The sequence below is a fragment of the Bos indicus genome, chromosome 17, assembly GCF_029378745.1.
Source record: "Bos indicus isolate NIAB-ARS_2022 breed Sahiwal x Tharparkar chromosome 17, NIAB-ARS_B.indTharparkar_mat_pri_1.0, whole genome shotgun sequence".
In the NCBI taxonomy this organism is placed as follows: domain Eukaryota; kingdom Metazoa; phylum Chordata; class Mammalia; order Artiodactyla; family Bovidae; genus Bos; species Bos indicus.
The window spans coordinates 35446076-35473916 of NC_091776.1; the positions used below are offsets into that span (position 1 = coordinate 35446076).

The 27841-nt window shown below is 34.0% G+C and overlaps 1 protein-coding gene across 7 annotated transcripts in view; it reads right to left on the reverse strand.

The window, feature by feature from the left end:
- BLTP1 (bridge-like lipid transfer protein family member 1) overlaps positions 1–27841 on the reverse strand; it is a 195426-nt gene that overhangs the window by 40681 nt on the left and 126904 nt on the right. For 5 of the 7 annotated variants that reach the window (XM_070769147.1, XM_070769148.1, XM_070769149.1 and 2 more), the window contains 13 exons: positions 25277–25483; positions 23328–23566; positions 19300–19544; positions 17074–17179; positions 12735–12832; positions 11809–11994; positions 9977–10145; positions 8239–8450; positions 6942–7140; positions 3893–3952; positions 1315–1541; positions 729–929; positions 404–534 (listed from right to left, as the gene is read on the reverse strand). In XM_070769147.1, coding sequence (XP_070625248.1) covers positions 404–534; positions 729–929; positions 1315–1541; positions 3893–3952; positions 6942–7140; positions 8239–8450; positions 9977–10145; positions 11809–11994; positions 12735–12832; positions 17074–17179; positions 19300–19544; positions 23328–23566; positions 25277–25483 — 2280 coding nt within the window. The remainder of the gene's footprint in view (positions 1–403; positions 535–728; positions 930–1314; positions 1542–3892; positions 3953–6941; positions 7141–8238; positions 8451–9976; positions 10146–11808; positions 11995–12734; positions 12833–17073; positions 17180–19299; positions 19545–23327; positions 23567–25276; positions 25484–27841) is intronic. The other 2 variants (XM_070769152.1, XM_070769151.1) reach the window with 1 other exon arrangement.

The window sequence follows — 27841 nt, forward strand, 5'->3', positions numbered from 1 at the left end:
ATTGAGATAAGATGCTAGATTCACAATAAGTACTTAATAAATTCTAAACTTGCTTCCTCTCTTCAAACATTCACATTCCAAAAATATTGTTAGCAAAACACTCACACATATATATGTATGTAAAGATACATGTAAATAGACATGTAGAGATGCATATATGCGACATAAAGTCAGTCTTAAAATGCTCAGAAATGGGGAGCTGTGATAAGCACTAATGTTTTCAGCTTTATTACTAATGAATGTATGATCTCACACAAATTACCAAACTTCTCTGGACCTTGGTGATCTCATTTACTTAACTAAAGGGGGTTGTACTAGCTCCAATCCAGTTCCCTTCTCATTTAAAATCTCAGGGTTCTATTATTAGGGAATATTATACTGAATTAAAAATCATTATACATACTTAAGATCATCTATTACTTTGGCCTGTTCATTCAATTCTCGGATATCTACTATACGCTTCATAATTTTTCTTCCTCTAAGTTCTCCTGGCTGGCTACCAGATGCTCCTTGTCTTCTATAATCAACAGCTTCCTGAAAAATCAAAAGCATGTCTGTCAAAAGTAACACCCCCAGGTCACAAAGCAAATCTTATCTTATCACAGAAATAGCACCTTAAATCAAAAGAAGCATGCAGGAATCAAAGCGATCTATGTTAAGTAAGATGATTGGAATTCTCCAGTGATTCAAACCCCTTCATTTTCATAAGGAATCTAGTTGCTACCTACATTTCCCCATGAGTGAGCTCTGCATGCTTTCAAATGGGACTGGCTAGACTGAGGGGAGGCCCACATGTCTGGGTCACATAGATACTCTGCAGGAACAGAATAGCGCTGATGTGGGGGCCTGAGGCCTAGTAGGTGATTTACAAGTCGCTGCCCAAAGGTGAGCTTGTGGCCATCTCCACTTACTGCACTTCCATCTGAACTCTAAACAATAAACAGTAACGTTAACTTTTTAAATAAACTAATACAATTTGTAAAGTTTAAAAATAAAATTAAAAAATAAATAAATAAAATTTTCTTTCCAAGAACAAAACTAATTCATGATACAGTAGTTAAAAGAGGTTGCTTTTATTGTTAATGTGTTATCTGTAGGTTAAGGCACAAGCTGGCTGACAGTCATTATGAAACAAGCAATTCAAAGACAATATTATGAAATACAAAAAAATTATATAAATGTAGGTACAAAGAACCACCACAACCTTTCTTCCTTCACAATTAGCAACTATAATAAGTAACAATGATTTAATAATATCCCTTTCACAGGGTAAAAGCCAGTCTTGAAAAAGTCTAACAGTGTGAATTTACTTACAGTATGGATAGTGGGAGACATAGTGTCAACTTCATCCTCATCGGACAAGTCAGCTATATTCACTGAGTTTAGATCAGCAATGTCATCTATGTCTTCTTCTCCTGTCAGAGTTGTAAGGGTGTTACCCAGAGCATTCAGTCTTTTCCCAATGTTAGGATCCATGTGGACATCAATCCCACACATTTTCCACAATACGTTGAGTGTCCAGGTTCCAGCACTACTACTTTCTGTTTAAATAAAGAAGAGGCATTTTTGGTAAGTCTTAAGTATAGAAATTTAAATAATTCTACATTCAAGGAATAAAATGGACGATGGCCCTGTGTAATAACAAATCTCTCTCATAGTTCTGTCAGAAACGTGAGACTATGGGGCTGATTTGCTTGTGATATGGTGTGTAATTACTGCTTCCTCTGTGCAGCACTCTACTTTCCCCAAGTGACCTATTCCCCCCTCCCCAAGCCCCACGTTCATTTGCCTTCCTGTGTCTATAGCAGGATTGGCATGAGCCTCCCTCAGCCAGAATTAATGAGATAATCAGTCTAAGTAAGGGTCAAAGTTGGAAAGCTAAGAATCCTTTCTTAGACTTGAGAAAATATGGTCCCTTTCTAGTAACTGAGGGTGGGGAAATGAGGTTCATGAGCTGTTGGCAGCTGTGTTTCATGCCACGTGTAAGGACGTCAGCAGTAAGAAAATGTGGGCAGCCAGAATGAAGAAAAGACAAGAGCTGGAAAGCGCCCCGGTGACAGCTGCAATCTTGTTTCTAGACTAACTTGAATTGACCTGGTTCCTTCTCTTCACTAAGACAGCCACTTTTAAGTTTAACTGTGATCTGCAAATAATTCTTTTGATAAGTTCCTGCTTTTGCTTAAGCTAATTTGAGTGTGTTGTTTTCACTAAAAAGGCAGAGTCCTGACAAAGACTTACGTGCTCTTCCTCCCATTATGTATGTTTACTTCAGTTATCACATTTTTCTTGTAACATTATTGCTGGAAATTTCCTAACCTTTTCAGTTAGTGGGGACTTCAGGCCTTGCTATTTTCTGGGACAATTTACTTAGGATGGGCACTTGGACTATGTTTGGGAGGATAAGAGGGAATAATAAGGAGAAAAGGAAATCTACTAATCTTAATCAGTTTCTACTGCTCCTCAACATCTGAAGAGCTCTTAAATATCTCCTGCTTACCCTAATTTTATACCAGGCAAAATAATAAAAATTTACACTATGCTATTATCTCAGAGACAAGACAGGTTATTACTTCTACAGTATCTCCTAACCAGTTTCCTAGATTTTTCTCCTAATTAACCCATGAAAGTATCCCTTTTTGATACTGCCACCTCTGCTTTCTTGCTCAAAAATATTCAGTTCTTTTCTCATTGTCCACCAGATCAAGTCCAAACTCCTTATTTTGGGATTTAAGATTTTTCCCATCTTATTGTCACATAACTATTCCAGCCAATTTGGACAACGCTAACTAGAACCTGTGTTCTAACAAAACAGGTATTTTTCTCTCTGCCTGAATTTTCCCTATTCATATTTTCCGTTTTTGCCTAAGAAACAATTTTATCCATCTTTCAAGTCCCTGTTTAAATGCTAATTCTTCCATAAAGCTTTCTCTCAATCTCGTATCCTTTGTAATTTAGAAATTTTATCTGCCTCCTATAAATTTCAATAGCAATTGGAATTTTGTATCAATATTTTATTGAGCTTATCACTTATTACAGTTTATAGTTGTACTGCAGAGCCATAACTACCCTGTTAGAATTTAAATTTATAGAGTAGAAAGTGTATCTTATTCATCTTTGTCTTTCCCAAAACATTTTGTAGTTATGTTATACACTGGTCTTGTCTAATTAATTGTTAAATAAATAAAAATATACTAATGGTACATATACACAATGGAGTATTACTCAGCCATTAAAAAGAATACATTTGAATCAGTTCCAATGAGGTGGATGAAACTGGAGCCTATTATACAGAATGAAGTAAGCCAGAAAGAAAAACACCAATACAGTATACTAACGCATATATATGGAATTTAGAAAGATGGTAACAATATCCCTGTATACAAGACAGCAAAAGAGACACTGATGTATAGAACAGTCTTTTGGACTCTGTGGGAGAGGGAGAGGGTGGGATGATTTGGGAGAATGGCATTGAAATACGTATAATATCATATATGGAACGAGTCGCCAGTCCAGGTTCGATGCACGATACTGGATGCTTGGGGCTGGTGCACTGGGACGACCCAGAGGGATGGTATGGGGAGGGAGGAGGAAGGAAGGTTCACGATGGGGAATACATGTATACCTGTGGCGGATTGATTTCGATATTTGGCAAAACCAATACAATACTGTAAAGTTTAAAAATAAAATAAAATAAATAAATAAATAAAAACAAAATAAAATAAATTCTCAAAAAAATATACTAGTTATTGCAAAATAGTTTTTAAAAACTAGGGAATAACAGAATAAGTTTTAGTTAAAAGATCCTCTAATACAAAGGCAGGAAAAATAGATTTAAAAAAAGCAGAATTCTACCTGATACATATAGCAAAAGTAATACCAAATATAAACTTACCAGCAGCTGCCTGTCCTGTAGTCCTGGAACATACTTCATAGGTACCATCTGGAACTACACCTGCACAAAAATCACCCCCAAAATAATCTTTAACAAAATTATGCTTGTGGTTAAATACACTGTAATTTTTCTTTCAAAAATTATTATCTAAATATAAATAGGATTACTAGTCTCTCTAGATTTCAGTTTCTAATCTGGAGAAAGAAAAGGACTACCTTAGATGACTTGCAAAATCTACTTCATATCTCACAATATTTTATTCTTATTGATTTTAAGAATTAAACTCATATACCTGAAATTAACAGAATATAAATCAACTATGCCTCAATAAAGAAAAAGAATGTACCTGCACTTTTACCTTTACATTCAATGTGTGATTTCCTCATCTGTTGGCCAATATCTGGCCAACTCTGAAACTCTAGTTTCTTGATGCTGTGACAATTTGTACCATCATGAGTAAATGGCATTTTGAGAATGCAAACACTTTGAAACTGATTTTTTGATAACTAAGAACTGCCACATCAGTTCACAGACATGATTCTTCAGCCTTGTCTTTTAGTTTGACAAGGACCTTTTTATGAGAATTAAAAAAAAAAAAGACTGACTACCATGATGTCAGTCTCATAAGATCAGTCTCCTGAGCCCATTGACTTATTCTCAGAATACATCTAACTTTAATTTTGAAGCATTTTCTATTACTTAGCTTTAATCAGATAACTTTAGCTTTTTTTTAGAGGTTAATTAAATCAACAGTTTTAAAAGCAGAGACATACCATCCTTGAAACAATTTTTAAAGAAAATAAAGCCTAAATTGTTTAATAGACTCTCCCCAAATATAGTATTTCTGCAACTCACATTACCTAATTCACCTTTAATGTCATAGTTATAAAACACAGCAAAATAGAAGAAAAACCTAAACAAACCTTGCAAATCTAAACATGCTAGAATGAAAGCAAAATCCTTTGAAAATGGAGAAACATAACTAAGGCTAGTAAATTAAAAAAGGGTAGAAAACATTGAGGACTTCCAATCCAAAGAAATGGAAGAGAATTTTTAAAAGTTAAAAAAAAATTATATAAATTCATAGAATACAGAGCCATGGTGTATTAATAAGGAACATTAGAATTCTTAGGATTAGACCTGAATCCTCAAAGTGAGAAGTAGGAAACCAACTGGGCTCCTTCCCATTGTACTTGTCATCTTTGAGTTGGACCAACCAAAATCCAGGATGGTTGTTTTCTTGCTGTGACAAACAAATGCTGTTATCCAGGTGTTAGCAGAAAGACTGGAATTTTTCAAACTTCTAATAGTTTAGCTTCTCTAAGTACATGTTAACGAAAAGAGTCTAATCTTTACTATTTATTTAAATGGTCCATGGAACACTTCCTACAGATCCTGCTTTCTAATTTTAACTGCATTTCCCCCAAATATTATTACTGAGAGAAAAAATTACAGTGGGTCACCTTTTTTCTAGGGTATGACTTTTAAATGATCTTTGAAAAAAAATCCGACTTTTTATTTCTCTGCCCTAAACTCGACTCTTTAAAAAAAAAATTATCAGTTACATGCAAGTATACTTATTACTAATAAAAACTACAAAATAGTAAACTACTTGGCAAATTTGCAATTTGGAATTCTTTTTTATCAACAAAACAACTACTCTACTCACCTCCTTTGCCATCCTCCCAAGACACTCAACAATAAACATGTTACAGATACAAGTCATTTGATAACCTCCAAAACTCAAAATAAATTATGATTTTCATAATTATTATAGCATATTAGTGTTCTACTTTGTTGGTATAATGTCCACTGAAGTGCTAAGTTATTGTTTATATTCTTAATATGTTTTTGATATTGAGTCAGACGTATATTTCTTATGCATTTTCCCTTTGTTTAAACTGTTAAGGAAACAGTATTCTTCCTTTGCTTCCAAATATACTTTATCCAATATGACTACAATGATGACAAAATATCACCTTAATAAAAATCAACAGGTTTAAATTTATTTTAAGGGAAAAAACCACACAAACAAAAGACAGTTATGGTGACTTTTTAAAATATATATAACAGCCATGTAAAATGATTATTTGTAAAGGACGCTAATAAAAGCTATTTTTGGTCTTCTGGGTATTAAGCCTGAGTACTTCGATAGCAAGTCTTAGTAACCTGAAGTATTTCAGAGACATCCTAGTATTTTACCTATTAATTATCTAAATGCAAAGCATTCAAAACCAGGAATTTCACCTAAAATTTTACCAAAATTAAGTACCAAAACTTTAATTTTTTGATATGAAAACATTGGAAAGTCTTACAAATACCTAAAGAAAACCCACAAATGGAGGGATTTTCTTCCAATGGAGAGAGGGGAAAATTGCTAAATAATAGTATATCATCTTCTGGAAAGTAAGTATTAATTTTGGTCTACAGATTAACTGAGGAATTTTAATTCACAACCTTTAATTCTCAAGTAATTTTTCATTATAAGATTAATGACACTTTATCAAATCTGCTATAATATTTAAAATATTAAAATAAAAACAAACTCCTGTATCTTCAAAATAGCATATTAAACACAGCTTCAGTTATTCCCAACTTTGAGCATTATGGAATCAGAGGAATTCACCCAAATTATACTCTGTATACTACATATTTGGAAGTGTGGATTTACCTATGGCTCAAGTTCCTGATTATCCTGTATTATGTTATAGAATGAACTGGATCTTATACATATATCACTTTCTTTCAAGATTCCCACAGAACAAAGATACTTTACCTGGTCATTCATAAATCAATTACAGCGAAAATCAGGGGGTGAGCAAATGCTATATCATCAATAAAAATATCAAGTTGGTTTACTTACCTAAACTACTGAAAGCTGCAGTTTTTCACAAATATGTTCTGGTATCTTTAATTAGAAACAGTCTTTATTTCACAAAGTCCAATAAAATTTCTATACATGAACATCCTTTAGTTTTACTAATGACATTGGGGTTATTTTTAATTTTTAAAAATTATAAAGCTCATACAGAAAATGAGAGATACTCACAGGCATTCATCACTAGGTCCCCACGAATTTCTGGTTTCCAGTCATCCCATGACGTCTCAAAGCCATCAGCAAAACGGATACAAAAGTTTTTGAAATGTCCTTTACTGACTAGAGATTCTGAAGAACAAGCAGTGATGAGAGTACTTTCAATGGTCAGTACTAAGGCAGAACCAGTGTCAAGATCTCCAGTGTGATTAGACTGCAAAATACATTAAAAAGGTGACAACTTTTTAATACAAAATACAAATACAAAATACAAATACAAAATACAAAAAAAGGTGACAACTTTTAAAGTTTGGAAATCTCCTAGGATTTAGAAGACCCAACATATAGAAAGAGTCAACCTTAGAGAGCTTTGTTAAAAAGCAGCTTAGAAAGATGCTACTTTAAAACATTAAACTGCCCATGTGATATGCACTTGCCATTTAGTTTTTTAAAAACTAAACATGTAAAAGTCTGATTATCTATTTTTTAAAATCTCAGGTCTCTGTTTTAGTTGTGGGGAACATTCATTTTGACAACCATCCCTGCTGTATATAGCTTTCCTGAAATCTGTCCAACATGCTGTATTATCATTTTTCAACTTTTGAAGCACAAACATAACACATACTGCCAATCCTCAACCCAGAAGTTTTCTTAACACTTTCCTGTCAAACAATAACTAGAAGATAAATTCGTTCAACAACTGGTTACAGGTTAAGGTAAATTGTAACAATAAAACACAGACCTCTGTATTTGTTATAATCATAACTTCATAGCATAATAGGGGTTCACAGCTTTTTCTCTTATACAAGTGAGCGTGCAAATATGCATTCCCGAGAACTGTTCTTAAACCATAAAGACTATTTCTGCTTAATCCAGTACACATACCTTGGAAGTTTGTTACCATTAAATATTACAGTTTAAAAGACTTTGGAAATTCCCTACCCTGTTTTAGATGAAGTTACTCAGTATTATATCATATTCTTAAATATGTTAGGTTTCTATTTTATCAACAAGTATATGCCAAAGATGTCTTTGCTAAATACAAAGTAAAAATAAAGATTTATTAGATGGGTGTCAATCTCATTACTGTTATGAGCCACATCAAAATGATTCAGAGAAAGGTCTCATGAGATCCACATTTAATACTCCATGGATGAATAATGTTGGAAGGAATTCAATCTTACTATTTAGTAAACTCAAGTTATAAACTGTTATCCTGAAAATATTTATTGTTATACTCTGTACACACACAAAAAATCATTAGTAGAAATGTTTAGTTCTAAATCTTGGACTATGATTCTATTTTTTATACCTGTGCAGTATTTGTGATAGGCAGGCAAATTCCCAGATCATTCACAGTGAGCTGCAGGAAGAGAGTCCCAAACGCCTGGGCTGACGTTTGCTGGATACCAGGCAGCATATCTACCACTTCCTTCGTAGCCATATGAATATCTTTATGTAAAGCCATTCGTTGTTCATTCCAATTGTCATATGCGGCTTTATAATTCAGCCAAAACAGCACAGCTTTTGATAATTAAGACAGGGCAAAGGAAATATTAAAATCAAAGCTGTAAATCTACATGGCAAGTAAAACTGTATAACTATAAAATCTTGTTGATTAATAAGAATTAGTCCCAGAAAATTGTAAAATTAGAACTAGAAAGAATCTAAGAGGATACAGTCAACCAGACAAATGAAAAAAGCAGAAAGCAGGAAACTGCAAAATGGCAAAACACAGAAGATAATTCAGGTCTAGTCACTCATTTAATGAATTACTTGTGAAATGCCTACTTTATGGTAAGCGCTGGGACGGAATCACAAAGGAAAACAAACATGGTCCCTGACCGTACAAAGCTTTCTGTTACAACTGTTAAAAATTCTTGAAGGAGAGGTATGCAGTACTAGAAGCATACATTTAAAAGTGTGATTTAGAGAGAGGAGTAAAAACAATTTGAGTTTGTAATAAAAATGAAATCTGAGGGTAAATAAACCATCATTTAATGCTATATACAGAGGGGGAGTCTTAAGATAAAGATGAAGAGGTCAGAGAAGTAGAAGGAAAAGCAAGAGTTATGACATGGATACAAGAGTAGAAAGTACTTTTAAGGAATCACTGGAAGCTGACCAGAGGATGGTAAGATGAGAAATGAAAAAAAAAAAAAAAAAGTGTACCAGATTTAGCAAAACAAAATGTTAGAGGTAGTTTTCTAATGAACTGATCTTATCAACATTCAATGCCCATCACCAGTTTATTTTATGGCTTCATAAATAGTTCTTTATTACTTCTAAAATAACCATTACTATTTGCCCAAGAGACATTAATTAGACCCTATCATGCAGCTTTATTTCTCATCATTTTCCTTTATGAAAGTTGCTGCTATACTTTCTTGGGCCCCTGCTAATATATATTTATATATGTATATTCCTTTTCTTTTTCACTTGGCAAATATTTATTTAGTTCCTAACTACGGAGGTAAAATAGGACAAGCTTGCATTTCCTATCTCCTGAGTAAACTCCTAACTCCAAGTTGAACCTAAAACATTAATTTCTTCTCTGAGAAGCACAGAGAAAGTTAGAGAACTCCCTAGTATATCAGAAGAAAAAAAAAAAATATATATATATATTTCAACTCTGCAGTCAACTTTGCTCTCTTTCCACTGAACTGAGAGCTCCTTGAGGGCAGAGTTCCTGTTTTCTGTATGTATATTCCACTTCTATATAGTGAACAATAAATGTTTATAGAATAAATGAATAAAGACACTGCCAAGAATAATGGGTGTAATAGTTACCCAAACCAAAAAACTTAGCATTAAAATTAAAATTCTGAATCAGACATTCCTATAGATTCATGTAAAAAGCAAATAACTTAAAAAGTAAAGTAACTTCAAAAACTGATGAGAATACATAAACTTTTTTTGGATGCTCACATTTCAAATTTAAGAGACATTTACTGTCAAGCATTTACACTGGTAAACTACAGATGACTTTCTCTAGTATTACTAAAACATTTCTAAATCTGACAAAGTAGTATTGATAGATTTCATCTTACCTCTATCAAAGGCCACGGGCTGTGCATACACAATTGGTCGATTCAAGGTAATAAGCACAGCTTCCCTATCTGAAGAACCACTTATTTCTTCTCGCAGGGCATTTCTTAATCCAATTCTAGTTTTAAAATAGGCAACTTGATGAAAATCAGAACCAGCTTCCTCATAAACCTAAGATAAATGAAAAGCTCAATAAAATCAAATAACGGAAATGTTTTAAATGTTCTAATTTTTAAAATTAAAAGTTTTAAACACCATTAATGGTGAAAGTGAAAGTCGCTCAGTTGTGTCCAACTCTTTGCGACCCATGGACTATACAGTCCATGGAATTCTCCAGGCCAGAATACTGGAGTGGGTAGCCTTTCCCTTCTCCAGGGGATCTTCCCAACCCAGGGATTGAACCCAGGTCTCCCACATTGCAGGTGGATTCTTGACCAGCTGAGCCACAAGGCAAGCCCAAGAATACTGGAGTGGGTACCTATCCTTTCTCCAGCGGATCTTCCTGACCCAGGAATTGAACCAGGGTCTCCTGCATTGCAGGCGGACTCTTTACCAACTGAGCTATCAGGGAAGCTGGTATTGTTCACCAAAAGAACTACAGTACACTTTTCTTCATTTCATTTGTCAATGATAAATTCCTGATACTCTATACCATAACATTTGAAATTGATATACAATATGAATGGGTATATAAGAAGTAAATAGGAAGTGATACATAAAATCCATACAACAGCTAGGATTAGGTTCATATTCTCAATGGCAAGATAATTAGATCTCTCAAACTGTGCTTCTATTAGAAAAAATTAGTTTTTCTAGAGATGACATGAAATTTTTGTTCATTTATTCCCCCACATAATCTTTAATATAGCCATTCAGTTTTAAAAGTGTGACTGGTATTCTTTTAATCAGGTCTTCAAAGTAAAGAAGGAAAATGATTAAAAATCTACCTAATTTTTAGCAAAACAGAAATTCCTTCATGAGCTATGAAAGCTAAGTTTTTATAAACAGCATCTGATTTACTACTCTATGTGTGTGTGTGTGTGTGTGTGTGTGTGTGTGTGTGTTTATATATATGTTTAACTTTACATGTTTAACATTATGGCATACAAAATTTGCCATTATTCAGAAAGGAGCTTAGTCACTCATTCGTGTTTGACTCTGTGACCCCACGGACTGTAGGCTGCCAGGCTCCTTTGTCCATGGAGATTTTCCGGGCAGGAATACTGGAGTGGGTTGCCATGCCCTCCTCCAGGGGATCTTCCCAACCCCGGGATCGAACCCAGGTTTCCTGCATTGCAGGCGGGTTCTTTACCATCTGAGCCACCAGGGAAGCCCAGTAACATTTAAAGGATTGACTAATGTTAATACAGGGGGCTTCCTAGATGGCACTAGTGGTAAAAAAAAAAACCTACCTGGCAAACGCAGGTAATGCAATATTCTTGTCTGGAGAATCCCATGGACAGAGGAGCCTGGTGGGCTACACTCCATAGGGTCACACAGAGTTGGACATGATTGAAGCTACTTAGCATACGTGCAATGTTAATATAGAGTGTTAACAAAACTCTAATTTCAAGAGAAATTATAAGTATTCATGAAGATACTAGATTAAATTTCATGTGATTGTATTTGCCAGAACAATATACTGCCAAAATACTCAAATGAAATGCCAGATAAAATTATAAGGGCCTTCTTTAATGAATTTTCATTAGAATTTACAATCAAATTTTCAGAACTTAAACTAAATACTTTTTAAAGTATAATAATACTTAAAGTAGTTCAAAATGATATGCAGCGTTTAAAAGTCAGTTTTAATATCAACATATTCAGCACTCACCTGATGTTTGACAATCTGTCCTAGAGCCAGATTTAAATCCACTTGGCATTTACCAAACAGTTTCAGATAGCTGCTACTTCCTGGTGAAGCTTTGGTTTGAAGTCTGTTTGAAAGTTCCAGTTCAATCAACCCAGTTTCAAATCGTACAGCTCTCATTGAGGGAGTTGTGGCCGTTACCTGAATACCCTAGTAGTTTATATATGTTTGGAGGAAAAAAATAATCTTAAATCAACAATATACACCCATTCAAATGAAATATTTCAATACGTGATAAATAAAATACCAAGTTCTAAAATATCTTGGATGCCTATTGAACTGATAAAACTGGCAACATCCTTTAATTTCTCATGTCAGTAGGAACTTTTTTAGCTATTAAATTCATTTCAGTATTTTGTATTCAAAATACAGACTCTTCATGGGTTAAATACATTAATAACAAGTAGCTATTTGGTATGAATAATTTTTATTTTTAAGAACACATATCATAAATATTAGAAGTAATAAGATTTACATTAAGGTATTATTTTAATTGGACAAGTGTACAAAACATTTCTTATAGAGTAATTTATAATAGCAATAATCAGAAAAAAATCAATGTTCATTAGAAGGAAGTACTTAAATTGTTACGACTGTATAATATAGCACAGCCATTTAAGAAGATAAAGTAGATCTAAATGTTCTGAAGTGGAGAGGTATTCAAAGTTTTTATAAAGGCAGAAATATATACATATTTAAATACAAACAGGAAAAATCCTAAAGGATATTCAATTGTTAAGGTTTCTTCTCTAAGAGAATAGGGTTATATTTAATACTTCAATTTTATTTTCTATTTGGAATATTCATGTATCATATTAGTTTTCTATAAGCATACATTACGTGGAAAAATACTTCTTAAGGAATCATTATTATATTATTATTTATGTTACCTTAAACTGCAAGTTCAAAGAATAGAGTAGAATTTTAGGCTTCTCTCCATCCGCTGTTCCGTCATGTTCATTCCAAAGAGGAATGGGCTGCTCCCCACCTAAAAGAGGGTAACTAATTAGATAATTGAAGGTCTGAGGCAATTTCTTCAAAAGGAATAGAGTAATTATGTGTTTAAACACACACACATTCCTTTTTACTGATCATTAACTGAATCTTTAACAGGGAACTCTAGCCATGGCACATTTCACTGAGGCAGATGGAAGATATAAGATAGGGACAGTACTACATATATAGAAAATTAAGAACTTTTTATATGGCCTAAATTAAAACATTATACATATAACTATACCAAACATGATTATACATCTCAGAAAATGTATTTGAAGGAAAAAGTACAATGAAAAAATTTCTTCAATCAAAAATATGACCTTGGTTATTTATTTCTACATGTTCTTTAAACAAAAAAGAACAAACGAAAAACTAAATGTGGAGAAATGAAAAATAAGATAACAGATTTTAATAACAAAGATTGTGATAATAAAAGTTTGTCCTATACATTTAAGAAAAAATTGGGGTAGAGGACCCTGGGGATAAAGTTCCTATTAATAAACCATTTGTTGCTCAGGCTATGTGGTATTCAGGAAATAATGTTCTAACATTTTGAAATCCAATCTCTGCTTCCACTTCTCTTTGTCTTATTTTAAAAGCTTTTCTGCATGTTTATCTTTCAAATATTCTATCTCAAAATGATTCCTCTTTTTCTATGTGTATTGAATTTAGCATCATCCAAGGGAGCAAATGTGAGATGGGAAGTTTCTTCCCAGTAGGTAATAAATTAATGTAATTCATCAATCACATCAACAGGCTCAAGGATAAAAGTCACATGATCTTATTAAGAGATGCAAAAAAAGCATTTGACAAAATTCAAAACCTACTGATAATAAAGACTTTCAATAAACTAAAAACAGAGTAGAACTTCCTCAATTTGATAGAGAATATCTAAAAAAAAAATCTTTAGCTAAAACCATGCTAATTGGTGAAAAGCTTTCAGTTTTTCCACTATGATAATGGAAGCAAAGCACAGCCCTCATAGTACATACCCCTCATAGTACAAAGCAAGCATAGCCCCTCTTACCAATCCTTTTCAACATCATACAAGAAGTCCTAGCTAATGCAATATGACAAGAAAAGGAAATAAAAGATATACAAATTGGGAAGGAAGAAATAAAACTGTCTTTGTTCACAAAGGACTTGATCATCTATGTAGAAGTTCCTGGAACCAATAAGTGATTATAGCAAGGTTACAGGATACAAAGTTTAATAATATACAAACATCAATCACTTTCCTATACAGCAGCAATAAACAGTGGAATGTGAAATTTAAAACCCAATACCATTTACATTTCCACAAAAATTAAAATGCTTAGGTATTAATATAAATTAACAACATATGTACAAGATCTACATGAGAAAAACTACAAAACTCTGATAAAAGATAGACATCAGTTCTTCTTAACTTGATCTCTAAATTCAATGCAATCCAAATCCTACCAACTTATTTTGTGGATATCAACAAACTCATTCTAAGGTGTATGTGAAGAGACAAAATACCCAGAATAGCCAATAAAATATTGAAATAGAAGGACAAACCAGAAAGCTGAATATGTTTTATATAGTTTCAAAAAATTTTAATTTAAAAGACAAGCTCTGCCTCTTACAAAATGTATTACACAATCTTTTTAGTTTATGGAAATATCAGAGACACTACTAGGTACATTAACTCTACAGTTTTTTACCTTGTTATGAATTAAACATATACCTGATCTAATTGTAAAACTGGTAACCTTATTTCATATATATATAAATATATTACTACTACTACTACTAAGTCACTTCAGTCGAGTCCAACTCTGTGTGACCCCATAGACAGCAGCCCACCAAGCTCCCCCGTCCCTGGGATTCTCCAGGCAAGAACACTGGAGTGGGTTGCCATTTCCTTCTCCAATGCATGAAAGTGAAAAGTGAAAGGGAAGTTGCTCAGTTGTATCCGACTCTTAGCGACCCCATGGACAGCAGCCCACCAGGCTCGTCCATGGGATTTTCCAGGCAAAATTACTGGAGTGGGGTGCCATTGCCTTCTCCAAATATATTACTAATACATTACAAATAGATTACACACATCGGGCTGTACATAATAAAAGATAGATCTCCTCTCTTTACCAGGTCAGTGCTTATCTACAGCTTTCTGAAACCCAGGCAGGCTATGCACAATTAAGATTGTAAGAACTGATTCTTCAAAAAAGAATTTTCCTAACAAACTTGATGATGGTTGTGAACATGAGTATTCCTATGCAATAGAAAATATCCTAAACCTAAATGTAACATAAAGGGAAAGCATGAGGAAAAAGTTTTAAAAATAAATAAGGAAAATCATCGTGAGGATTATGGGAGAGTAGGGAAGCAATACAGACACTAGAATACTAAGAAATTGGGCTACAAGGATTCAAAGCACTCCCTCTCAATAATCTGTTACATTCTCTGGTTTTGAGAAAGATAAGGGAACATCTGTGTTCCATGAGGCCCTCGACCATCTGGATGATATGTGACTTATGTTTCAGCTATTTCCCTAGGATTCATGCTGTCTCTGCAGTTAGGAAGGAATGGTTCAGGAAGCAGATCTGGCCACTAGCCAAATTGGCATCATTGTCTGAGCTCTTTATTTTTCACAGTAATTGGCAAGTCTTCATGGGTAGAACATTAATTTCCAGTTTCCTTTTCCAGTTCATTATTCATAGACCTACTTTTCTTATAACTCCTAGTGATGTAATTCAAAGGTTAAGAAAAGCCTTTCTCTTTCATCAAAACCACTTTAAGTACGGCTTACAGTACCATACTAATACCAGGAACTCTACACTTGTACTGTAAGAGATACAAGATTAGTTACTGGAAGGGTTTGTTTTTTTAATTATACATATTTAGCAATAGCAGTTTTGAAAAGGTCTTAATTTGTATAAATAATGTTCTAATATGACTTTAACCAGGTAAATAGGCCACATCAAAACTTCTGTATATCTCCAAGAAGAGACACCTTTAGTGGCAGAAAGGGCTTCTGCTATATATTCATCACTTCCTTAATGGTTTGTATTCAACCATTTTCAGAAAAATTCCAAAACTCCTAATTGATTTGTTCTACTTCACTTGTAAGTGTTTATACCTCTGTTAGGCCTCATCAGTGTGACCATTAAGTAGCTTCCTAACTTCAGACACAAGCAGAATCAACCCAGGAGAACCAGGAAAATCTCTTGCACACACAGTTGCTATACATAATTCGATTTCCTTATCCATGTAATTCAATTCCTAATCCATGTTCTGTCCTCCTTCAAAGCCTTATCAAATACTGGCCCATAAGCTCTGCCTGAATCTTCTCTCTCCTTTCTTGCCAAATGAGACTTCACTTGTGAGGTTTTGAATATGACTTCCTTTGTGTGAAGCCTTTTCTGATTCCTTAGAATATGTTAGTTTTTCCTTTGGCATAGACACAGCACCCTCTTCTTGTCATTCAGAGAACTCATCACAAATATAATTGAATAGATACTTAATAAATTTGTAAAATGAATTAATTTATTTATCAACAATGGAGGACTCACCTCTTGATGCCATTTTATTGGTGAAGCTTAACTATTATTTTAAAATGATTATTTATATTCACTTTGGAAATATTCAGCCTCAAGAACTGTTATACAGTTAACTTGTTTTCCACCCTAATTCCTCTTAATACTCTATCTTGTGAATTAAAAATCAAATAAACATTTTTAAATAAGACATATATTTCCTGTTAAAATGTAAAATAGGGATTAAGAAGGTTACTTGTAATTGACTCTTGAGAAACAGCAAAAATATAATAAGGGTTGCTACAGACAATTTACCATGTAGCCAGCATATAGTCACCATCTGATGTAGATTAAAATCAAAATCTTAAAACTGATCTAAATTCTGTCCAAAAAAATAAATAAATAAATAAATAAATTCTGTCCACAATGATTAAGATTAGTTAATTAACAGACACACTCTAAGCTGGTTTTTTTTTTTTTTTTTGGAAGGGAAGCATAGGGAGCTTTGTATAGTTTACAGTAAATAAATTGTAAATGTATATATTACACATAAAAAAAGTAATAAGCAGGAGCATCTGTAGGTGAGAAAGCCATAAAAGGAATACAGAGTTTTTAGGAAGTTAATAATTTTATCTAAATGACAGAATCAATACTTATATTACTGGTACGTGGACCATCCTATAGCCAGTGAGAATGTTCTATATTGTAAGGTAGCAGATCATCTTACCAGAAACTTTTTGTATTACTTCATTAACTTCCTTCATGAATACTTTCTGTACAAATACCAGGTGATTTAGAAGATCAGTTGTAAGATTATGTTCAAATGAACCAACCTGCCAAACAAAATCAGAATATTAGATTACATATTGACTATATTAATCTTAAAGACATCTCACGTAAGTCATCCCAAACTGTGAGGAAGAACAATTACTTACATGATACTTTAAATTAATATACTGATGAAGGGTCAAAATACTCAGATTCCTTAATATTCTACTGGCCTGACATTGTTAGACACCATTTCTCCTTATTTTAAAAAAATAACAGTAGACAATAAGGTAAGAGAAATCTTTTGAAAATGAATGAAAATTATACTTTAACTATGCAACCTGTTAATTTCAATACTGATTATGCAGAGTAATATTTATTTTTAATGGCCACTGTTTTAGTGTTAGAACAATGGGCCAGTATAAGTGAAAGAAAATGTTTTTACTCATTCAAATATTTATTGACCATCTACTCTGCGTATTGCATTAGATGCTAAGGATACAACTGTGAATAAAAACAACAAAATTATGGTTCTCATGAAACTTATATTAGCTTACATGAAGCTGAATTAGCAAATCAGATATACTAAACTCAGCTTTACTATAATGCATGTCCCATGATTAGTATAGAGAATTTCTGACAACAATTAACTAATAGATTAAATAGAAATCAGGGCTTAATTGGATTCGAGCTTATTTACAATGAATGGAAGCATCTTTATGAGTAAGGGAAATGCTTCAACATTTGTCACTTTGATAGTGTTCATATGTTGATCAAAAGTTAAGTGCAAAATACATGTAAGCAGTCTTTTCTTAAATGAGAAGTCACATAAAGTCTAAGTTGCACTTTCATTGTGGACAGAGTAGTATCAGATGGGTAAAGATGATTTTCACATGTGTCTATTTCAGGCCATAGTAAAATGGGCAACTCTCAGAGAGATCCAACTTTAGACTCTTTCAAATGTTTGTAGTTAACTGCATTCTCAGTAAATTTAGGATGGTATTCTGTCCCAATTATAAACTTTATATCTTTATAATAGCTAACATTAATAAGGAATTATGCAATATACTGGATTGAATTTGCTTTACTTTCTGTCAAATGAAATATTAATAATAGTATTGCTAAACTAGAGTTTGGGACACTTATTTTTCAGAAGTAGAAAGCACAAATGAAATAGCCTTTATAATCTACTTTTTAGTAAGTAAATATTAGACTTCTAGCATGTTGTACATGAGAGGTTCTAGGACAAGCAGAGCCTAAAGAAGGCAAACCAGACTTAGCTATATCCTACAAGCTGCAATATTTCTAGAAAGAAGCCAAAGAGCATTCTTATAGATGCTTCAGATTCTAGAGAATAAAATTTATAAAACAAATAGTTGTCAAATTGATTTCTGAGAAGGCTGCAGTTTTTTCTGACAAAGTAAGCTGAGGGACAAGCATGCCTTTGATTCAAGCATCTCTCAGTTGATAGCTGGGGGACTTAGGGAAAGTCATTTAATCTTTTTAAATTCAATTTTCTACTGTAACAAATTAGGACAGTAACAAATGACCTACTTACCATGAATCAAATGAAAAATATACCCAAATGCTTTTTAAACTTGTGCTAATTGTACAGATATAAAGGGAAAAAATAACGATGGACTCAGGTACGCTTGTTTTCAACTTGCCCTAGTACAGAAACTAGTCTGTGAATGTGCTTATAATTATTTTTTCTCTCTGTGTGACCTTTATATTGTTAATAAGTATGTATACCTAGATGAATCACGTAAGCACCCTAAAGGTTGAGTTTCTCTACTTATAAATGAGAATAAAATATCTATCTCAAAGAGCTGATTTAAGAACTGTACAAGTCAGTGCACATGCAGCACCTGACCAATGTTAAATATTATTAGCTTTTTTATAATCAAAAGAATAATGAAAATACTGCAGAGATGCATGTGGCAACCAATATAATAAATATGAATCCAAAGATGACTAAAACAAGAAAAAAATGTTTAAATAAAACTATAAGGAGAGAGACACCTGTACACATACACACACTCCCACCAGACACAGCACAAAATTCTGTAGCAATAAATGATTTGATGATTTCTCCCAAAAATTTGGATCACTACATATTTTGGTACACCTAAATCCCAAAGGCTCCTAAATTACAAAGAATAAGAAAATTTAAAAGTGAACTTACTTCTGCCACACAACGTAGATAATTTCCCTGTAAATAGTACCCTTGCTTAGAAGGCAGTTCATCTATACTCCACACTTGATCTGAGTAACTATCATGCTCTTCCATTATATATTTCCCTGACATAGTAACCGGAGGAAGGTTAAGACTGGCAGAAGGAGGAATGGTTGACATATCTGTGGCAGAAACTTTTGAAGTAAAACGCAGTCTATGATTTGGCAGCTCAAATGTAAACCTGGTCTGTGCACCTGTAAGAAAAAAAGAGAAATTATTTTTGTTGTTCAGGTGCTCATTCACTCATTTCATTACTTACTATGTCCAATAAATGGTGAGTATGAAAAAAGTATGCATTTCCCAAAACCTATGATTAAAGATATGAGAAGGATACTTTAAATTTGCTTAGAAAATTTTCCTGTTTTTAAATATATGTAGCCCCAATACTTTGGCCACCTGAAAAAAGCTGACTCATTGGAAAAGACCCTAATGCTAGGAAAGATTGAAGGCAAAAGGAGAACGGGGCAGCAGAGGATGAGATGATTAGAAAAGATCACCAACTCCAGTGGATATGAATCTGAGCAAAGCCCGGGAAATAGTGAAGCACAGGGGAGCCTGGCGTGCTGCAGTCTATGGGGTAACAAAGAGTCAGACATGACTTAGTAACTGAATAACAACAAATGGTTACTATAAACAGTCAGCCAGTATTATTAAGCCAGCAAGTATCACTTATTAAGCCTAATAGGTGTGCAGCATTGGTGCTAGAGGAACACTTAAAAATGTTTTTAATTTCACAGAAGGTAGAAAAGAAACTGCCCTTATTACAAGAGTTAAAACAACAGAAATTCACTAAGTGCAAAAACAAAACAAAAAAACAGAAAGCACTATTCCACACAATGTTTTCTTCACAGAGAACAGTTAGCAGTTGATAATTTGCCTCCTGATCCTGATTTGGTATGGAAGGAAACAGAGAAACTGTCAAATCAATTAACTTATACTTACTGAAAACATTAAGTATAAAATTATATAATCGCATGTTTCTTTGACTTTAACAATAATTAATAATGGGAACATATTCCAAATAAGGATATGGCATGAGTTTCAGTTTACTGCTGGTTCTAAACACTTAAATCAACAATTTGGCATGTAGTTGTTCAATTATAAATATACAACCTAAACCATTATTCAGGCCAAATTTCCCCAATTCCTTATGAGGAAATTAAAGAGTAGCAGAAACTTTATTAAAATCAAGATCTGTGGCCAGGAATAAATACAATACATACACACTATATATATACACACACATATATAAATACATACATACATTTATTCACAAATCCTTATTGCCAAATTCAGACTTAAATTGAACAAAGTAGGGGAAAACTAGTAGACCATTCAGGTATGACCTAAATCAAATCCCTTACACACAGTTGAAGTGACAAATGGATTCAAGGGATTAGATCTGATAAACAGAGTGCCTGAAGAACTATGGACCGAGGTTTGTGACACTGTACAGGAGGTAGTGATCAAGAGCATCCCCAAGAAAAAGAAATGCAAAAAGGCAAAGTGATTGTCTAAGAAGGTCTTACAAATAGCTGAGAAAAGAAAAGACACAAAAGGCAAAGGAGAAAAGGAAAGATATACCCATTTGAATGTAGGGTTCCAAAGAACAGCAAGGAGAGATAAGAAAGCCTTCCTCAGTGATCAATGCAAAGAACTAGAGGAAAACAACAGAATGGGGAAGACTAGAGATCTCTTCAAGAAAATCAGAGATACCAAGGGAACATTTCATGCAAAGATGTACACAATAAAGGACAGAAATGGTATGTAACATTTCATGCAAAGATGTACTCAATAAAGGACAGAAATGGTATGCTAACAGAAGCAGAAGATATTAAGAAGAGGTGGCAAAAATACACAAAAGAACTATACAAAAAAGATCTTCATGACCCAGATAACCACGATGGTATGATCACTCTCTAGACCCAGACATCCTGGAATGAAAAGTAAAGTGGGCCTTACGAAGCATCACTATAAGAACAAAACTAGTGGAGGTGATGGAATTCCAGTTGAGCTATTTCAAATCCTGAAAGATGATGCTGTGAAAGTGCTGCACTCAATATGCCAGCAAATTTGGAAAACTCAGCAGTGGCCACAGGACTGGAAAAGGTCAGTTTTCATTCCAATCCCAAAGAAAGGTAATGCCAAAGAATGTCCAAACTACTGCACAATTGCACTCATTTCACACACGAGCAAAATAATGCTCAAAATTCTCCAATCCAGGCTTCAACAGTATGTGAACCATGAACTTCCAGATGTTCAAGCTGGTTTTAGAAAAGGCAGAGGAACCAGAGATCAAATTGCCAACATCTTTTGGATCATCAAAAAAGCAAGAGTTCCAGAAAAACATCTATTTCTGCTTTATTGACTACACCAAAGCCTCTGACTGTGTGGATCACAACAAACTGTGGAAAATTCTGGAAGAGATGGGAATACCAGACCACCTGACCTGCCTCCAGAGAAATCTGTATAGAGGTCAAGAAGCAACAGTTAGAACCAGACATGGAACAACAGACTGGATCCAAGTAGGGAAAGAAATACATCAAAGCTGTATACTGTCACCCTGGTTATTTACCAGGTACCATATGTACCTATATGCAGAGTAAATTATGAGAAATGCTGGGCTGGATGAAGCACAAGCTGGAATCAAGATTGCCGGGAAAAGTATCAATAACCTCAGATATGCAGAAGACACCATCCTTATGGCAGAAAGTGAAGAACTAAAGAGCCTCTTGATGAAAGTGAAACAGGAGAGTGAAAAAGTTGGCTTAAAACTCAACATTCAGAAAACTAAGTCATGGCATCCGGTCCCATCACTTTGCCATCTATGGCAAATAGATAGGGAAACAATGGAAACAGTGACAGACTTTATTTTCTTGGGCTCCAAAATCACTGCAGATGGTGATTGCAGCCATAAAATTAAAAGACGCTTGTTCCTTGGAAGAAAAGCTAAGACCAACCTAGACAGCATATTCAAAAGCAGAGACATTACTTTGCCAACAAAGGTCTGTCTAGTCAAACCTATGGTTTTTCCAGTAGTCATGTATGGATGTGAGAGTTGGAATACAAAGAAAGCTGAGCACCAAAGAATTGATGCTTTTGAACTATGGTGTCGGAGAAGGTTCTTGAGAGTCCTTGGACTGCAAGGAGATCCAAGCAGTTCATCCTAAAGGAAATCAGTCCTGAATATTCATTGGAAGGACTGATGCTGAGGCTGAAACTCCAATACTTTGGCCACCTGATGTGAAGAAATGACTCATAGGAAAAGACCCTGATGCTGGGAAAGATTGAAGGCAGGAGGAGAAGATGTAGACAAAGGAAGAGATGGTTGGATGGCATCATCAAGTCTATGGACATGAGTCTGAGTAAGCACTGTGAGTTGGTAATGGACATGGAGGCCTGGCGTGCTGCAGTCCATGGGGTCGCAAAGAGTCGGACATGACTAAACGACTGAACTGAACTGAACTCACATATGTGTATATATGTTTTTAAACTACTAATGTAATTTATAATGTCAATAGAATAAGAGAAAAATATTTTAACAGATTGAAAAATAGGATACATTTCAGAAAAAAAATACAACAGCGAAGTGACTTTTGGAGAGGATATGTAAGGATCACAAAACACAACCTCTGATTAAAGCTAAACGTACTCAATGTGAAAATAAACCAATTCAGGCTATAGGAACCTAACAGATGTAAAAATGTATTCAACTTAAATTGGAAATGGTCTCTAAATAGCGGATAACTCTAAAGACTTCGAATGAAAACAGGGTCCATGATGTCACTCAATGAAGTGTGTTGCTATTTTCACTTGACTGAATGAAAAACACTGTTAATGAAATTTAAAAGTGTTTTGATTAAAATGATTTAAATTTTAATATAATTCTATAAAACCAAATTTGCCTTTCACCAAAATATTACTAATACTCAAAACCACTAATACATTTTAAGAATGAATTCAAACTTCAGTGTTACCTGTCATTCCGTGGCTTCTCATTCGTCCCATCTTGTATTCTGCTTTCAGAGATGGTAAAAGTGCTGCTCCAATGGCTATACCATCTAACATGGCACTGAACTTAAGGACAATAGGCTTCTTCTCTAAACCTTCTGGTAGTTGAGGAAATTCATTTGTTTCAATAGGAGTTTGATTAACACTTGTTGGGGTTTTTTCAGAAGGTAGGGGGGTTGCAATATCTTCTTTTACAGGCTGTGGGCTATAAAGCAAAAAGAAAGTTTAAAAGGTGAAAAAGGGACACAAACAGAACAGCTACTAAGATTTAAATTGTATAAAAAATAAAAATTGTATAAAATTGGAATTCTCAATGAAAAACAGAAAAAATGAACTGTGAACACATTTTCTTTCCAATACCAGATCATATTAAGTCTTCCTCAAACACCCACTGAAAAATGATCTGGAAAAGTAATCAAGTAGTAACAATATAAACTGGATGTTAAGGCTGTCCGAAGATCATTCATATCATTAATGTGAAACCAGAAGTTTGTCTGATTCCAGATTCTATGACTTAACCATCATGCAATTCTGTTGATACAATACTATTACTTGCCACTATTATTACTACCACTATGAATAATAATAACTAACATCAACAAAAACAAATAATAGTTATTTGAGTGCTTCCTATGTGCCAGGTACTATTCTTAGTGCCTTGTACATTTCATATCATTTATTCATCTAACAAAAATCCTGTGAGTAGGTACTATTATCTTCATTTTACTAATGAGGAAGCATAACTATGAATTTGTAAAATCAGTTTTTAATTCAATCAGTCTGACCCTGGGCTTCCCTGGTGGCTCAGTGGTAAAGAACTCGCCTGCCAGTGCAGGAGATGTGAGTTCAATCCCTGGGTTGGGAAGATCTCCTGGAGAAGGAAATGGCAACCCACTTCAGTGTTCTTGCCTGGAAAATGCCATGGACAGAAGGACCCTGGCAGGCTATAAGATTGTATCTGCAAAGAATTGGTCATGGCTTAGAGACTGAGCACACATGTAGTTTGACTCAAGTCTTTTTTTTTTTTTCTAACTACTCCACTCTGTTTGCCAATACATTCTAATAAGAAAAAATTCCTTAGAGAATTTTATAACTAAGGCTCATATATACATTCTGGATTTCATATTCCAGTGACAGGAAAAACATGTGAGTTATTACTACTTAATCAACTAGACATGAATTAATACTACATCAGAATTTAAAGATCTAGACAGAACAAACTGGAAAAAAAAATCACTGCTTTAAGCCACCATCAAAAAACACACTAATGTCTTTCTGCCTTATAGACTAGGAAAAAAGGAAATGTAACAAGGCAAACTTTTACCTTTTACTTAAATTTTTATTAGTTATTCATTAGTTACAGCTTTGGAGACCAGGAAAAGAGCTCAGCAGTACAAACCCTGGCTAAAGGTTACTCTGCAGAAGTCCCATTCACTGCCTTTTAAAATATGTAAATAGTACTATCAAATCCTTCCTTGAACCATGTACAAGAATTTCATATGAAGGACAGCACAAAACCATGCACGAGACATAAGAATGGCCCTGCAACTTTATAAATCTATGTAGTCACAAATTTCTATGAAATTAAAGGAAATAAAGATTGTTATAGTCCTAGAATTTTTCAGTTTGCCTTTTAGTAGTACCCCTTTATAATGTCCACTAATCCTTAGGCTCTCCTAAGCTTTACTGATGTAATATGAAAGATTGACAATTGCATCTGTAACACACTACTTCAATAATACACACACTTCAATATGATTCTTCCACAATCATGTTTAGCTATTTTTCACTCGCCCCACTATCCATAAGTCACTACTCTAAATGTAACCTCTGTCTTCCTCCAAACTACTGTTAACACAGCAAAAAATGACATGAAATACTATACAGAATCACAAAACTTGAATAAATAACTTACGCTGTAGAAGGCTGTCTGATGAGATCTGAGATCTGCTTAGATAGTTGGTGAGAACTTCGAACCATCATGCTGTGCAAGGTGGCAGGGTGCTGGGGAATATTGATGCTGATAGCTCCTACTTTGAACACGGCGGCATTGTTAGTCTTCAATCCCCTCTGGGCACTGTAGAGGGCTTGGGACTTGGCAATACTACATTTCACTACAGTTCTATTAATAGAGAAGGAAGATCATTAAAATATGGTCAAATAAAGAGAAATTTTGAAAATGTATTTTGAGAGCAAGACAAATGCTTTTAAATCATTTATTGAAGTAAATAAGATTTTCCATGCATTTAAATCATACTGAAGAAATAATATCTTCTAAAAATACTGACATACATTTTATTGTTTGTATGGAATATTACTCTATTTCTTTAATAAAGAGTTTCCAGAAGAATATATCTTTGTGCTTATATGGAAGAGAATGAACACTGACATATTACACATATACAACACAAAATTCCATTTTTATTTTTCCCCATTCAGAACTCCATTTTTCTTCAACTTATTTCAGGCATCTCTACAACCACTAAGAAAATATAGACTGAACTTCAAAAGGAAGAAAAACACCATTATACCTCTTAAAATCTAATCAGTCAAAGAAATTAATCTTATAATCAGCTAATAAGCTAAAAGAAATTAATGAGAAAGATGAAATTCAACTTGCATTTTCCATTTTTTTTATTTTCAGTGAGTGGCAAAGAAATGATAGAAGTCCAATTCATAAAGAGTAACTACTACTTAGTTAAAAATTGGTAAGTTTTACGGGTACAAATATAAAATAGAAATACTGTCTTTCTTGGTTTCTTGTTTTTTCCTTCCAATACCTAGAACAATGCTTTGAACATGGCAGACACTCACTGAATTTTGTGAAATAAATGAGCAGAAAGAAGTACAGCAGAAGAATGACTCAACACTACAACTGTGAGATTCCACAGATAGCATGTTGTAAAAATCATGTATGTAAAAGTCACGCTGAAGCAGTCTTGACACATACAACAGAAAGGTTCATGTCAATGAACTACACCACTAAAGGCCCTGTCATAAATTGAAAGCTTAACATAAATGTTATCTTTCAAATGGGCACAGGATACTTGACAACAGATTAAGCAAAACACACAAAGTGCAAATTTCATATCAACTACGGATCAGTTCACATATATTTATCTCTACTTAGGCTACAAAGGATTCATTGACAATTTATTTATAGTCTCAAGGACCTAAGGAATCAATGCATTACATTTAACTTATATTAGAACAAATCTTGAGAAGCGTTAAGAGTGGTTCTATCAGAAGTTTTGATTATTTACAGATAGTGAAATCCAGGTATTATACTAACTTCAAAAATGTTTACTACAGAACTATATCTGCCTTCTTCTTCAAAGGAAACCACTTTCAAAGACTATCACTGATTAGAGAAAGGAAAAAAGTAATCTATGGAACTGTTCTAACCAGAATGATGGTAGATTTTAGAATGCTGACTAGTTACTGAATTTTGAATCTTAACTATTCTAATAATAAAATGATTCCATTTTAAAATCAATTTCAACATAAGACAAAACACTTAGATGATGCTAAAATTCAAAGGACTTTATACTTGTGAATAGCATTCACTTATTGAATAAAACTTGGAGAAGGCAATGGCACCCCACTCCAATACTCTTGCCTGGAAAATCTCATGGACGGAGGAGCCTGGTAGGCTGCAGTCCATGGAGTCGCTAAGAGTCGGACACGACTGAGCGACTTCACTTTTACTTTTCACTTTCATGCATTGGAGAAGGAAATGGCAACCCACTCCAGTGTTCTTGCCTGGAGACTCCCAGGGATGGGGGAGCCTGGTGGGCTGCTGTCTATGGGGTCACACAGAGTCGGACACAACTGAAGCGACTTAGCAGCATTGAATAAAACTAAGCATAAATTTACAAAGAAGTCTTGTCATCATGACAGTCAAGAAATTCTACACCCATCTTACTATTTTACTTTATAATCTATAGAAGTCTCCTTAAATGTTACTTTTGATTATAGTAGCCTATACACAACCCTTGATTTTCAATTATACACCAAATGTCAGAATAGAAAGTGCTGACTACTTTGCTACTGCAGATCTGTGGTATTACCAGTGGAAACTGTGATGTTAAGAACTTCAAGGACTCTGTGTTGCCCAACTCCAGAGGGCATCATTCACACTGGAGGCTACATAAATGATGCCCATGACTATAGTGTGAGTAATGTTTCTTGGAGCTAGACAATAGGATAGTTCTAAACTGATCAAACTGAACCACACACTGCAGAGAATCTGATTAACTCTTGTCATACTGTACGTGTTAAAGATGTAAGGAGACCCAGAATGTGGAATTAAACAATTTACAAGCTGCCAAATGAATTAACTATTCATAACTCTATTTTAACTCTTAAAAGAGCCGTGCCTTAATCTATATCATAAAACATGTAGTAAACTTTTACACAGGAAAGAAGTGGTCAAAGTCTTTTTAAACAGATGACTATAAAAACCTGTAGCATGCCAGGC